This window comes from Cebus imitator, unplaced genomic scaffold (genome assembly GCF_001604975.1).
Source record: "Cebus imitator isolate Cc_AM_T3 unplaced genomic scaffold, Cebus_imitator-1.0 Scaffold118, whole genome shotgun sequence".
NCBI classification, from domain to species: domain Eukaryota; kingdom Metazoa; phylum Chordata; class Mammalia; order Primates; family Cebidae; genus Cebus; species Cebus imitator.
This window is the reverse complement of record NW_016107433.1, coordinates 3,151,404-3,167,458: the sequence shown is the minus strand read 5'-3', so window position 1 is coordinate 3,167,458 and position 16,055 is coordinate 3,151,404. Positions and strand designations below refer to the sequence as shown.

The following is a 16,055-nucleotide window of genomic DNA, read 5'->3' as shown; positions in this document are numbered from 1 at the left end:
AAGTGTCACTCCTTCACAGAATCAAGATACTGTCTATATTTGATAAGGTGTAAGAATACCGTCTAAAGCAATGTCTCTTAAGATTCAGTTAGATACCATATTCATGATATCCATGTATCTGTATTAGCATTTATTATTTTCTTTTTCATTTAATATTTTTCTTTTTTCATTTACACTTAAAAAAAAAATAAGAGACAGGGTCTTGCTGTGTTCCTCAGGCTGGTCTCTAACTCCAAGTCTCAAGTGATCCTCTTGTCTTAGCCTCCTGAGTAGCTGGGATTACAGAGGCATGAGCCACCAAACTTGGTGATTTAATATTTTTCTTTAATTTTACTCACTTTTGCCCCCACTCTGGTAGGTAAACACATTATATATGTATTTTAAGACAAAGTCACGCCCTGTACACCCAGTCTGGAGTGCAGTGGCATGATCTCGGCTCACTGCAACCTCCACCTCCAAGGTTCAAACGATTCTCCTGTCTCAGCCTCCTGAGTAGCTGGGATTACAGGCACCCGCCATCACGCCCAGATATTTTTTGTATTTTTAGTAGAGACAGGGTTTCACCATGTTGGCCAGGCCGGTCTCAAATTCCTGACCTTGTGATCCGCTCGCCTTGGCCTCCCAAAGTGTTAGGATTACAGGCGTAAGCCACTGCGCCTGGCCTATAAATATATATATATATATTTTTTTTTCTTTTCTTTTTTTAAAGATGGGGTTTCACCATGATGGCCAGGCTGGTCTTGAACTCCTGACCTCAGGTGATCCACCCACCTCAGCCTCACAAAGTGCTAGGATTACAGGCGTGAGCCACTGTGCCAGCTATTCTTTTCTTTTCTTTTTTTTTTATAGAGACGGGGTTTCACCATGTTGGCCAGGATGGTCACAATCTCCTGACCTCGTGATCCGCCCGCCTCGGCCTCCCAAAGCGTTGGGATTACAGGCGTGAGCCACCGCGCCCGGCCTATTTTTTTCTATTATACATCAAAACACTTATACAAGTAAGTTAAAAAATAATGTTTATCTACGTATCACTGGTAGTTTTATGTACCACACTCTGATATACACTAATTTAGAGATGTAGAATAGCTACCAAAAGAATAAACAGAGATTGTTTCTGGGCATGGGATTGACGGATGGGGAGACTTGGTTTTCATCAGAAGCACCTCCATGTATATGTATTGCTTTATTAAACATGAAACATTTAAATTAAATAAAACAAAAATTCTGTCACACTGAGTCACTTATACTCTGCCTGGCAAAATGGTAGATACAAAATAACTACTCAGAAATGTGTCTATATTTCATACCTCTTCCCTAATGATTTTGTAACTTCAACCACATACTTATTCTGCTCAAAACTGCCATTCATGCACACAATTCCGTTCACAAAGTTTGAGGAAAAAAAGACAGTTACCCACTGCAAAATGAAAACTTTCAGTGTTTTATTTTTGACTGCAGCTGTTTACAGAAATATAGTTGCGAGTATACAAATGTTCCAATAGAAGCAAAATATCTTTTTAATATTTAACAAGTTATCACAGATAGCTAAAAACATAGATGCAAATGAAATTCCCCCAGAGAACAAACTGAAAATTATCTGGTATCAGTGCTCTGAAATCCCAACTATGAAAGCCATATACACAAAAATGTAACCCTTATTTCACTGCAGGACAATGGAAGAAGGCAGTTCAGTGGTTGATCAGTGTGCTCAAGCAAATAAAATTAAATAAAAATTAAAAATGGCAGAATGGTAGCTAAACCACTCAAGAACAGGTTAATGAAATATTGGTAGTATACTTAAAACACTTAGTGTAAGAATTGAATGAAACTCAGTTAAAGTTGTCAAAAAATTAGGAATTACTTGGAGCTTATCAATTAGAAGGAAACAAGGTAATCGGATACATTCATTAGATTAAAAGAAATCAGATAAAGTTCACTGGAATCAGTCTGTAACTACTAAAGTCACAATGACTTCGGCACAGGACAGTTCTTTACTGGTCACAGAAGTCTGATTCCAAACCCACTCTTCAACAGCTGAGATTTTGTGTGCGTGTATATGTATGTGTGTAAGTGTATGTATATGTTGTCCTGAGGTTCATCAGCTAAAATAATAGTAATAAGCAATCCCTACAAAATATTTCAAACCAGGCAAATGACTTCTGGAAGAGAGAGAAAGGAGAGCGAGAGGGAGGGAGAACATGAGCTAGCAAGCCGGGTCATATGGCTAAACATGGAATTGTTTAAAGGGTATTACAAGTGGGAGTCGAATAGAACTGTGGTAGAATGCTTTGGGTACAGGAATATATTATGCAAAAAAATGGGGAAGAGAAAAAGGGAATAAGAAAGGAGGAATGTAACTAGAGCAGCTCCCAACAGTCTGCCTATGTATTTGCCAGCACCAAAATTTGTAGAATAAGCCACTCACATGTCCACTGCTGGTATTAAGGAAAGACAGCAGTGGTGATTTTCATAAAGTGAGTATACATTGACTTTTATTTTGAAATGTGAATTTTTCTTTCACAAATTAACTTACTGGTGATTTGTAAACAGTGGGAAGGAGATTAGAACAATTATAGAGGTACTGAATTACTCAAGGAAATTAAAATGAAATCAGTCGATCTACCTATGTTGTGGTTAGTTTATATCTACCACGATGCATACACTTGAGAAAGGGGAAATGCCCAAATTATGTAACGCATTATCTTGTTATTTTAGTTAATAATTCTTGTCCGAAGCATAAGCTCCAAGGATAGCTATATCTCCACTGATAGCTTAGTTCTTATACAAAGCAAGCTACTTTTGAAGAAGTTTTACCTATTAAAAAAATAAGTTAAGGTGCTATGTTGACCTGGCCAGCCATCTTGTTGACTATCTCAGATACAAATATAAATACAAGGAATGATGATTTTGTTCTGAGGGTTGGTCTGGCCAGAGAAAAACGGTGGTCTGCTGGTAAAGTACTAGGCAATGGAAAGAAAGCTTGTATTATACCGCCCACAATGTAGCCATTTTATGGACAAACAGGAGACTTTAGCACCGGTCAATTTTATTAGCTACTTAAATGACTAACAATGAAAATAAATATAGAACATTGCACCTATATATTTAAATCAATCATTTAATGTAAACTTTTTAGTAAGTGGTAGAAAAATTCCAAACTAACAGAATTATCAAGAATTAGACTATGTATATACATAAAATATACTGTATCTCTCTATAGGCAGTACTGAGAATAAATTATCTTTGCCAATAAAAGATTATAGATAACCACATTAAGCTGAATTTACATAAAGAACAATGTATCAGTCTGAGTTGAAGAAAAACTCTCTAGATTTCAATATAGCCTTAGACCAGTGGTTCTTAAACTTTAAAGTGTGCATCAGAATCACCTGGAGCGCTTGTGAAAACACAGACTGCTGGGCTCTATTCCAAAGTTTCCAACTCAGTATGTCTGGGATGGGGCCCAAGAATTTACATTCCTAACTAGTTCCTGGTTGATACTGATACTAGCTGGTGGGCTGAGAACCATACTCTGAGAACCACAGGTTTGCACATACTATGTACATAGAAAATGATATACTGAAATGTTCTTACATACATGACACAAAATATATAGAAAGACAGCTGGTTTTAATGAATTCCCAAACATGTAGGTTAGCAAGCTGAATGTTTCTAAAATGATTTGCTAAAGTGTAATCATTTCACCTTATAGTAAATTACATTTCAAAGCCTTAGGTCCTATATAGTCATTTTAGAAAAATCCATATAACATTTATACCAAGTTGGCTATTCAAAAGAAAAGGGACATAATATTCTCAATAGTTAAAATGTATTCATTAGGAAGGAATCATCACTATATAGCATTCTTTGCTTCTTTGGAATGATTAAAGTGCATAATATCAATAGGGTATTAAGAACATTGCATAAGAGTTTGCAGTCTTCAGTGCCACTAACAGTCACAGAAATACTAGCATGGGGAAAGTAGCCCTATCCCAAAGGTCTACTATCCTGACCTGTTGCTGATGGCACTTTCTTCAAGCACCACCACTGTGGTAAGGAGCTGGAATAGAGGCAAAATTAACAAAAACCAGGGCACTCTATCCAACTGTATCTGATCAAAAGGAATTGCCTTAAGTCTGGAGGGACTCCTTTCTCATTTCCTTTCACCCTTTTATTCTAGGTGAATTAACTGACAATAGACAAGAAGTGTATTAAAATAAACGACTTTGCCTCGTCTAGTCAAAAAAAAAAAAAAAAGTGACATAGTTAGGCTTTACCTAAACTATGTTTTAGTGATTTATTTCCATCTAATTAACATCAGAGAAAATGCTTTAAACACTTTCTCTCTGAAATTTACACACATCTGTGTGCATGGAATTTCACAGATGCTAAAATTCTAATCAGCATTCAGTTAAGACCTACCTTTAGCTGGCTGAGATGAAGACAAATTTAATTTATATAAAGCCTGAACAGTCTAATTCTGTAATCTTTTACCCTCTCTGAAAGAAACAATTCTAGCAATATACCTTTTCTGTTTTTCTTAAGCCAAAGGGAAGAAATGGAGGAAAGAAGGTTTAAATGGAAAAAGTGAAAGCTGGGATCTGTTCAAACTATCTGTTTATGTGTTTTTGGAAATAATGAAAAATGAAATTATAAATGATAAAAAAGGCACTTTTCCATAGCATTTGATCTAGATATAAAATATTAATTTTAAAAATTTTTTGAAAGAGCAAAACCAGAATTTTATTAATAAATGAGGCTAGAATGGCATAAAAATAAATGGGGGTTAAAGAAGTAATTAGGCCAGGCGTGGTGGCTCCTGCCTGTAATCCTAGCACTTTGGAAGGCTGGGGTGGGTGGATCACTGGAGGTCAGGAGCTCAAAACCAGCCTGGCCAACATGGTGAAATCCTGTCTCTACTAAAAATACAAAAAAAAGATTAGCTAGGTGTAGTGGTGAGTACCTGTAATCCTAGCCACTCGGGAGGCTGAGGCAGGAGAATCGCTTGAACCCAGGTGGAGGTTGCAATGAGCTGAGATCACACCACTGCACTCCAGCCTGAGCAACAGAGCAAGACTCTGTCTCACCAAAAAAAAAAAAAAAAAAAGAGTAACTAGAGCACTGAGACCATCCACAAATGATATTGTAGATATTATTCTGATAGTTACTATATTATGAACATTATCTCTACAATTTTCCTCTAGTGACACAAACAGGCAGAAGAGAAAACCTCTTTTTAATATATGTTATGAGATTCTACTAACCCACTTGCTAGGGTATATACTCCGAGTTATTTTTCTTTTTTTTTTTTTGAGACGGAGTTTCGCTCATGTTACCCAGGCTGGAGTGCAATGGCGCGATCTTGGCTCACCGCAACCTCCGCCTCCTGGGTTCAGGCAATTCTCCTGCCTCAGCCTCCTGAGTAGCTGGGATTACAGGCACGCGCCACCATGCCCAGCTAATTTTTTTTGTAGTTTTAGTAGAGACGGGGTTTCACCATGTTGACCAGGATGGTCTCGATCTCTTGACCTCGTGATCCACCCGCCTTGGCCTCCCAAAGTGCTGGGATTACAGGCGTGAGCCACCGCGCCCGGCCTCCGAGTTATTTTTCTAACCTATGGTCTTTCTTCATGGAGTCCCTCTATATAGCCTAAGGCATGCGGATATAAGACAGCTGTCTTGGTTAGGGATAAAGCCTATGGTCATAAAGCAGGGGGATGCTAATTAATTTAAAAAATCAATTAGGAAACAGATACTGGGACAGAAATCTTCATCAGAAAAATTAAAAATTATAAAATTACTATTTCTGGTGAAAATGTATAACCATGGTGAATTTGAGACTTTAATTATTAAATCATTTTATCTGGTCATTATTTGTTGATGCATCTAACAGATTCACTTTCCTAAAGCAAGCATTTATAAAGGCTTAAATGGTCAAAAAGAATTATCTTAGCTCTGGAGGGACTCAGATACAAATTCATTTCCTTTGACACTATTTTTCCTATGTAGATTAGCTGAGGTTCTGATGGGCAAGAAATGCACTAGAATAAAATTCCGAACTACAGCACATGTGATAAAAAAAAAAAAAAAAAAAAAAAAAAAAAAAAAAAAAAAAAAAAAAAAAAAAAAAAAAAAAAAAAAAAAAAAAAAAGGAAGGATGGATGGAAGGAAGGAAGGGAGAAAGGAGGGAGGGAGGAATAAGGGAAGAAGAAACGAAGAAGGCAAGGAGGAAGGGGAAAAGGGAGGGAGGGAGGAAAGGAAGGAAGGAAAGAAAGGAGAAAGGAAAATCCTTCATTAATACTTCTATAATAAAGCCCTTAAAAACTTGTTCTTTTTCAAAAATGAGTTGTTTTAAAACAGATTTGCAATGGCTAAATAACATGATACTCTAATCATAAAGGTAACATGATCAAGCTCAGAGGAAAAATATGACTTAGAATTATTTTCACCCATGTTGGTCTGGATATATAATGGAATGAATGACAATAAGGAATCTCACACACACACACACACACACACACACACACACACACACACAGAGAGAGAGAGAAAGGGGGGGAGAGAGTGTGTGTGTGTGTGAGAGAGAGAGAGAGAGAGAGAGAGAGAGAGATAAGCTCCAAGCATTAATGTGAGTTGCTGAAATCAACAATTGAATGTAACAATACAAAGAAAGAAAAGGTGGCTCACAGTTTATTTAGGTCCTTCTGCCATAAATACATTTAATACATTGTTGTTTCTATGGCCTTTGCTGGCTGAGTCTCTCCTATATGTAGCTGTAACTTGTAACATTAATCAGGAAATTGCATTATTAGCACAAGTATCAACCACTGAGCTTCAAAGAAGATGAATACTCTTCGTAACCAAATTGTATTTTCAGAATGTTGTACTTAACATTGACCTTTAGGGGTTAGGAACATTTAACAATGTAAAAACACACAAAAAAACTATTATTATTGAACAAGAATATGATAGCATAGCACAGCCCTTGTATAAATAATCACAAAATTTATGAGAATAAAAATTGGATTTTCTGCCTCCATCCAATCAAACCACTACAGTTCAGGTATATATTCTGTTCCAAACTTAGATTATAAAACAGAAAATTGGTCCCAGTGACTTGGCATTGCCAATCAGCATTTTATAACAATAAACCTTTTGCTAAACCACAGAAAAGAAGTCAGCACACAAGCCAGTCTTGCCACTACTTCATCTACAGTGCAGTATTAACAATCATCCTAATTAGAACTTGGTGAACAGATTCCTTTAGTCTCCTACATAATCTCCTAGAAAAAAGTTCAGAAAATTCAAAAATAAACTTACAGATTTTTATTTCTACTACTTCTTTTTATACCTGCTGGGTTTGCTTTGTCTGACATTTCAATCAACCCTACTTTAGGGTTAGAGTTTTACATTTTCAAACTGAAGCACTGGATTGTGTGGCTGATCCTCCTCATAACCTGAACTATACTGGGTAATTTTTCCCAAAAGGGCTGGGGGAGAAGAGATACACTGAGGAAAATACTTTTGGTTCAGAGAATTTATAAAGTAGCTCAGGATATTACAAGATGGGGAAAAATGTTATTAAAATTACAAACATGGGTTTTCTTAGTGTCTTTATAAATAAAAGGCATAGAATACAGAAAGCCAATTAATAATAATAATAAAATATTAAATATATAGTGAGCAAAGACTGAATGGCTCATTCTTGTGAAACACCATTTGACGCCATTGCCTCAATGGGTTTCCTTACTCTAACACTTGGCTGAGTGAAAGCTCCAGCAAACACACAGTAAGCTGCCTTTAGCCCACTACTAACATCAAGGAACTGCCTGATGGAATGGCCACAGATGAACAGGTCATTTGTTTCAAAAGATACTTAAATACTCAATAAAGACATAACAAACCCCCCCCCTCACTGTTATCAGACGCCACGTTGTGGTAGAACATCAGACAAACTCACAAATTTACCACAAAAATGTGTGGCAAAAAAGAATAGTTTATATATATGTATATATATAAATTTCTATATTTATGCCAATGTACTCACTCAGTACAAATAGCAAAATAGTATACCATTTCCTAAATACAAAATATAGCTTTCCAAAAAAATGAAACACACATTAGATATAAACCATCCAAAACTTGAACGATTGAAAACTGTATTCAAAATTAAATGACCCAGAGTAGGTCTCTTTCTGAAAAGTTCCCTTCATATCGGCAAGAAGCCTGTACTACTGAAAACGTAATTCAATGCCTCTCAATCAGAGAGAGAAAGAAAGAAAGGGGTGGAGGTGGAGGGAAGAAAACATGAGAATAAAGAGAAAAAGACAACTTAAAAGGGCACATTCAAAGAACAAAGGAAGATCATCACAAAAAAAGAAAAAAGGAAAAATCTGGCTGTATAAACAAAACCAACACCACAATTCTACACAGTTGAACTAAATGTACAGGATAGAAAACAAAAACAGAAAACAAAAACAGAAAAGTAGCCTTCAACAATTAACAGGCTATTTTTTGTACACTTAAAAAATAAATGAAACGAACAAGGATACCAAAACGTTATATAAACACATAGAAGCCACACACACGTTGGCCTTACACTGCATTGACAGCTTTCCACATGCCAAAAGAAAAATGAGACATAAGCATGTGTCCAGACACAGGTGGTAGTGAGAAGCAGGCATCCCCACGGGTGGCAAGAACACCCAAAACTGTATAACTAATGCTACAACTGCCAAGTTCTGGAGTGTTATTTTGCTCTTTATAGATGTAACACAAGTTAATTCTTCATTTTAAGTTAATGATATGACCCTGTAAAGCCTAAGGCTTGTGGGAACCATCAGGTAAGTGACCACTTCAAACTGTAAAGCACTGAGGTGACAAGTGAATTTACACTCACTGCAGATCAGGGAGAAGTGATGTTTCAAGAAATTTTAGTTTGCCTTTTTTTTTTTTTTTCCTAATTGAAATTTATACTGTTTCCTATTAGAGGGAATAATTTGAAGACTTCAGAACAGCACCGTTCATGGGGAAAAAATGTGTTGTTTCTCAGGAATCAACTCCCAATAATTCCTCTCTGCCCTGTGCTGCAGGATTGCTAGGTCACCCTAGATTAAAGTGGCCAAAGATGCTACAGGGTCATGAAGCCAGTAGTATATTAATAGTTCTCTAAAGTGAAAAAGAAGTGAAAAGTAATACAGATGTATATAAAAAGGGAAAACCAGCCTAATACTGGGTTAAGAAGAAAACACTCAAATTTTTCTGTCAGTTTAAACTACTGTAGGAGGATATCAGAACATAATTTATCATATATTATCCCCTTCATTTTTAAAATAAAGATAATTATTTTTCTATGCACAGTTATGGCTAAACCCCTTAGTAGAAACTCAGAGAACAACTCTCTGAAAAATAAAATCGATAGCATTCCAGCTGTTCCCAGTTTTATAAGTGTATCATATGCCTTTGTGTTAAATCAAGAGTCCTTTTATCTGCATATACAGTTTACTTGTTAGAATGTTACCCCTTCAGTTTCTCCATAAAAACTGAAAAAAAGATTCCTTCACTGTGGCCAACAGCTGTGCCTTTTATATTGAAAAAATATGCCTTAGTTATTACTGAACTTTACTTTTTCAAAAGCCATTACTTGACTAAAACAACACAGGAAAGAAAATAATGAAGAACAAAAGTAAACATGACATATCATTTTCTAATAGCAATAACAACTGAGTGGTCCAGCCTTGAATTTAAACTGTACTTTTAAGGAAATTACGCCTAAGAAAATAGTAACAATTAATTCTGCCAGCTGGAAACTCAAATAGATTCTCAGTCATCACTGTTATTAGGAATATAAAATATGAAGATGTTAATGTTGGTGGTTCATCACTGCAACAAGCAGCATAGGTGTGCTCTTTTGCAGTCAGAGTAAAATCTATCAATTTACTCAAATACAATTTTTCATATCTTGTTTTGTTTTTAAAGTTAACAGTTCAATCATTCTCATGAAACCACAAGATCTCAGGACATCTTGGAATCAGGATTTTCTTCATGGAATTTCTAAAAAAGAGAAAAAGTTTAATGTAACATACTAGGGAGAGAAGCATTTATAAAGTTTCTGACACCTTGAATGATCCTTAAGTATATTATGGTACTATAAGTAAAACTTTATTATATTTGATCTTCCACAAACTTTTCTTTTTTTTTTTCAAGACAGAGTCTGAGGCTGTCGCCCAGGCTGGAGTACAATGGTGCAATATTGGCTCACTGCAACCTCCACCTCCTGGGTTCAAGCAATTCTCCTGCCTCAGCCTCCTGAGTAGCTGGGACTACAGGCGCTACTGTTACCATGCCCTGCTAACTTTTTGTATTTTTAGTACAAAGATGGAGTTTCACCATATTGGCCAGGCTGGTCTCAAACTCCTGACCTTGGAATCTGCCTGCCGTGGCCTCCCAAAGTGCTGGGATTATAGGCGTGAGCCACCATGCCCAGCCCCACAGACCTTTCTGACTCAATATTTACTTCTGGAGGAAGGGATAAATGAGGCATGATTATATCCAATACATAGTACAAAGGAAATACATTTTCCACACTCATCAGATGTTTTGTCATTCAAAGGCAAAGAAGCTCAGAGGCAGAAGGAATGTCCAATATAGGTTGAATATCCCTTACCTAAAATGCTTGGGATCACAAGTGTTTCTGACTTTTTTGGATTTTGGAATATGTACATATACACAATGAGGTATCTTGGGGATAAGACACAAGTCCAAATATGAAATTCACTTCTGTTTCATATACACCTAAAAAGATCTATCACAGCTGAAGGGGGCTGGGAGAATTTTTTTTACCTTGGGGACACTGAATAAACTGCATGTTGTGAGCCTGCATTTTGACTATAACCCTGTCATATGAGGTCAGTTGTGGAATTTTCCACTTGAGATGTCATGTCAGTACTCAAAAAGATTTGCATTTCAGAGCATTTTGGATTTTGGATTTTTGGACTAGGGATGCTTGCTCTGTATTAACAATATGATCATAAGCTATCATTCAGAACTTTTTTTTTTTTTTTGAGACAGAGTCTCACTCTGTCGCCCAGGAGGTGTAGTGGTGTGATCTCGGCTCACTGCAATTTCCACCTCACAGTTAAGCAATTCTCCTGCCTCAGCCTCCCAAGTAGCTGGGACTACAGGCACATGCCACCATGCCCAGCTAATTTCTGTGTGTGTGTGTGTATATATACACACACACACACACACACACACACACACACACACACACATATATATATTTTTAATTGCATTTTAGGTTCTGGGGTACATGTGAAGAACATGCAGGATTGTTGCATAGGTACATACATGGCAATGTGGTTTGCTGCCTCCATCCCCATCACCTATATCTGGAATTTCTCACCATGTTATCCCTCCCCAACTCCGTAGCCCCCACTGTCCCTCCTCTAGTCTCCCCCAACCAGTTTTGTATTTTTAATAGAGATGGGGTTTCACCATGTTGGCCAGGATGGTCTTGATCTCTTGACCTCGTCATCTGCCCCCTTGGCCTCCCAAAATGCTGGGATTACAGGTGTGCGCCACTGAGCCTAGCCAGAACTAAACTATTATTACTTAAATCTATTAAGAAGAATAAAATTTGATGCTTTTCAATAAGAAGCCAAGATGCAATACTTACATATCCAGTTAAAAGGAGCCAGTCAAGTTGTTCCCTTGGTTTTGCAACGAAACAAGCAAATCAATCTTTTCAATATTCTGGTTGGTGTTTATAGATGATGCCAGTGGAGAATTCTCTGGCATTTGCTGAGAAAGAAGTGTTGTAACAGGTGGCTGGCCCTCATTTTGTGGTTGGCCTGGCTGACTTATGGCCATCAACTGATCAGGCAATGTAGCTGGTCCAGAAGTTAAAAGCTGACTACAGTCTGCAGAGATATTGAAAATAGAAGCTATCTGATTAGTAAAGATTCATGAAAAGGTATTTATTAGTTGTTGGGGAAAATTCATTACTGCATTCTCCTTGTACATTACTAAAAGTTAGGCACCTGATAGTCCAAGAAAAAGGTTTTCACAGATTGGTACTGGAATTCATCCTAGGTTTCCTTTAAGCAGTCTAAAAATACAATTTTGCTTAAATATCAAGTCATATATGAATTCCTTTGTATATAAATATTAAAGATGGGTTTCTAGCTCTATTATCACCATTTTAGATGTGACAATTGAATCCCATAAAAGCCAAATAACTTGTACAAGATCTTACAGTCTATAGGTGATAGAGTTCTAACTACAATCTGTACTCTTAAAACAACTGTACAGGCTGGGTGCAGTGGCTCACACCTGTAATCCTAGCACTTCGGGAGACTGAGGCCAGCGGATCACTTGAGGTCAGGAGTTGGAGACCAGCCTGGCCAACATAGTGAAATCCCGTCTCTAACAAAAATACAAAAATTAGCTGGGCATGGTGGTGCACACCTGTAATCCAGCTGCTCAGGGGGCTGAGGCAGGAGAATCACTTGAACCTGGGAGGCAGAGGTTGCAGTGAGCTGAGATCGCAACATTGTACTCTATTTCCTTCTAATAATAACAATGACCAATTTAGTAATGAGAAATTAAGAGTTTCTTACTATTTTGAATGCCAAATAAGAACATTCCTGATGTCTGCTGAGATGAGCCAGGAGAATTCTGTAGTTGGTTCATTGTGCCTCCTGCTGTGTTGTGAAATAAAGCAGCCTGTGGTTGAGGCGAAGATGTGGCTCCTTGAATTCCAGGCATGTTGTTCTGAGGGGAATAAAGAGGAGACTGTTGCATATCTTGTTGATTTATACTGGTCTGCAAGGCAGACATGGATGCTGGAGATAAGAAGAGTGTTACTTGCTGCTCTTGAGAACTAGGTGACCCTTGTACCAACTGAATCTGAGGAGAGCTATGGAACAAGGGGGTCTGTGATGATTCAGACTGGGTAGGACCTGGGTTCTGGAGTGAGGAAACTGTGGACTGACTCTGAAATTGCATGGGCTGCTGTTCTTGATTCATGGGGGCCATATTACTTTGTTGGTGAAAAATTGACTGGTTCTGTTGCTCCTGATTAGCCATTGGATTTTGATTTGGGTTGAATATCATGTTTGGTGGTGGTTGCTTTTGAGATGCCATTGTAGCCATGGTATTCTGATTACTGAATAAAATGCTCTGTTGTTGTTGCTGCTGCTGCTGTTGTTGTTGTTGCTGCTGCTGCTGCTCCTGAGATGGAGAGTTACTCTGCATGGCAACTATTGAGTGCTGTGACTGGAACATGGTTCCCTGTTGGCTTTGAGGCATTGGATTAGGTGGAAGGGAGCCCAGGGACACTTGAGGCTGAAATAAACCCTGCTGGGAGGACTGTGCCTGTTCTTGGGAAAGCATAGGAGTCTGGATGTGTGATATTGGAGCTTGCTGTTGGAAAGCAGCTTGCTGTTCGGTGTTTGATGTTGACTGAAGTGAAGAAATTGAGTTTGGTGCTGCAAAAAATGAAATCTGTTCTTCTTGGGCTACTGTGTTAGTCTGAAGATTACTCATAGGACTCTGGGAAAGAAATATGTTGGCTGACTGCTGGTCTTGAGAAACTGAAGAGCCCTGTAACACAGCAATGGTATTTTGAGAATGAAACATTGGAGGCTGCATTTGTTCAGAGGAGGTTGTAGAAGTCTGACTGTGGACAATAGGATTTGGACTATGAAAAATAGAACCTTGAGTTTCCTGGGAAAGGTTCTGAGCATCAGCAATAGGATTTTGAGGATGAAAAAGCTGGGCCTGTGAATGAGAAGACTGCTGCAAAAAATTTCCAGATTGAAGTGACATCATCTCATTCCCTTGCTGGAATAAACCATTACCTTGTTGCTGCGTACCACTATTCTGAACACTCATCATACTTTTTGTGGACGAAAAAAGGTTAACTTGAGGTTGACTGTCCCCACTATGTTGCATTTGGACCATCGTCTGAAAGACACTGTTCTGAATCTGTTTTGCTTGTGTTCCAGTTTCTTCTCCATCTCCTGAACTTGGTGTCTGAAACATGGTAGTGCCAGGGGTTGCAACCTGCTGTGTGGTGGTTGTAGAAGTTTCATTTCCAGAAACTGCAGGAGGAGAAGAAAACAATTCACATTGCATTTGCATATCCTCACTGGTAGACAATGCACTCATCATGTGAGAAGTCTGCTGGTAAACTGGTGATTGCTGAAGGTTTCCATTTGCTGCAGCAGTTGAAGGGAATAACTCTGACTGAATCTGGGCAGCTGCCTGGCAGATACTCTGTTGCATCTCCATCACCATTGCGGCTGAAGATTCCATCACTTGCTGTTGCTGCTGCTGCTGCTGTTGATTAGATAACGTGTTTTCAGACTGTGGATGAACACTTTCAGCTCTTCCAGGTAATAAATTATCTGGTCTGGTATGGACTGTTGGCTCTGTTGAGGAAAACATTCCAGGGCTTACACCACTTTGAATTTGACTGACTTGTTGAAAAATGTCTGCACTAAGCTGCTCTTGAACATTCTCATTACCATCTGGAGCAGAAAATAAAACTGAAGATAACTGTTGCTGTGCCTCTAAAACTTGCTGGACCAAGTCAACACTTCCACTGCTGCCACTAGCAGTACTGCCTGTAAAACTCCCTGCTTGCAACTGCTGAATAGTATTCTGAAGCTGACTCACACTATTTGGTGATGGAAAAATATTTGATGAAATCTGCTGCTGTAGAGTCTGTGCTTGTTCTTGTAGTGGTGACTGCTGCTGTTGTTGTGACGCCTCAGTCAGTTGTGACAAATTAACCACTGTGCCATCTGACTGTAATACCTCTCTAGACTGAGTTTCTCTTGTCTGAAACTGTGTAGCCTGCTGCAATAGAGCATCGCTGTTGGGCAGCTGACTAGAAGCAGAAACTGCTGGAAAAGTACCAGGCTGTGAGATGTCCTGGGTTTGAATAGTTGTCAGGGTCTCTGGGTTGTAAGCCTTGGGCTGAATCTGCTGCTGTTTTTCATTTTCTGAAGGCAGGTGGGAAGATGACGGTGATGAAAAAGAGCCATTTCCTGCTATGTTTGAGATGTTTTCTAATGTTTGCTGAGTTGATCCAACTGTGTTTGTAGTCTAAAAAATAAAAATCCCCAAATAATATGAAAATGTAAACATTAAATAAGTTTGTAACATACATAAAAAATCACTACTGTTCTAAAAATATATGCAGGATCAGTTTTCCACTCTATATTATTATTATTTAGAAAACAGGTGCGGGACTACGATTCTCCGTAACATGATGTCTCATTGTCCTTGGGATGTATTTTTAAAAAGTACTATAAGCCAAGATAGTCAAACAAGGAAGTAGAATAATCGGCTACTGGTATGCTTAGGTGAATTAAGGGTAATCAGAACACATTAATTTTATGGTTCATGAAGAGCAGGTATCAAAATATCTCAAATGTGCAGCTCACCAGTAACATCACAGGGGAGAAGACAAGTATAAAAAAAGAAATACGGAGTTATGAGAAAAGACTGGGAAACAAATAAAAACATTTCTAATTCTGAAAATGCTAAAATTAGTATTTTCATTAATATCTCACATAACATATTAATTCCTCCCTTGTCAAAATGCATATTGGAAGTCACTTTGTGGGCAATTTTGCTGAAGTATAAAGCATTCCCTCTTTAGAGCAAAATTCAATAAGTGCATCCAAAGCAAAAACAATTTGAAAAAAATAGGAAAAGTAAAAGATAGCAATTTTTATATGGGAGGTTAGAAGTTGGGGCACTAGTCAATACAGCTTACCTTGAAAATAGTGGAAGATCTTTTTTCTGCTGTTACTTCCATTGGAGTAACATCTTCACTCTTAATCATACTGCTTGGTATGAGTGGAGTGATCAGGGCATTAGGAATAATATTTACCTTATCTAAATTACATCCAGTAGTCTTCATTGCTGCATACAAACACACAAAAAAGAAAAGTTTAAAAACCATAAAAATTGCCAACTATTGCACTCTAAAATTTGTTGATTATTAGTCATAATTTAAATGTTTTTTTTTTTTTTTTTTT

The 16,055-nt window shown here is 37.8% G+C and overlaps 1 protein-coding gene across 1 annotated transcript in view; it reads right to left on the bottom strand.

The window, feature by feature from the left end:
- Nucleotides 1-6,673: 6,673 nt before the first annotated feature.
- NFAT5 (nuclear factor of activated T cells 5) overlaps nt 6,674-16,055 on the bottom strand; it is a 131,206-nt gene continuing 121,824 nt past the window's right edge. Inside the window, exons 10-13 of the mRNA XM_037742253.1 lie at nt 15,791-15,991; nt 12,621-15,114; nt 11,678-11,921; nt 6,674-10,053 (exon numbers count right to left, since the gene is read on the bottom strand). Coding sequence (XP_037598181.1) covers nt 11,686-11,921; nt 12,621-15,114; nt 15,791-15,991 — 2,931 coding nt within the window. The 3' untranslated portion in view covers nt 6,674-10,053; nt 11,678-11,685. The remainder of the gene's footprint in view (nt 10,054-11,677; nt 11,922-12,620; nt 15,115-15,790; nt 15,992-16,055) is intronic.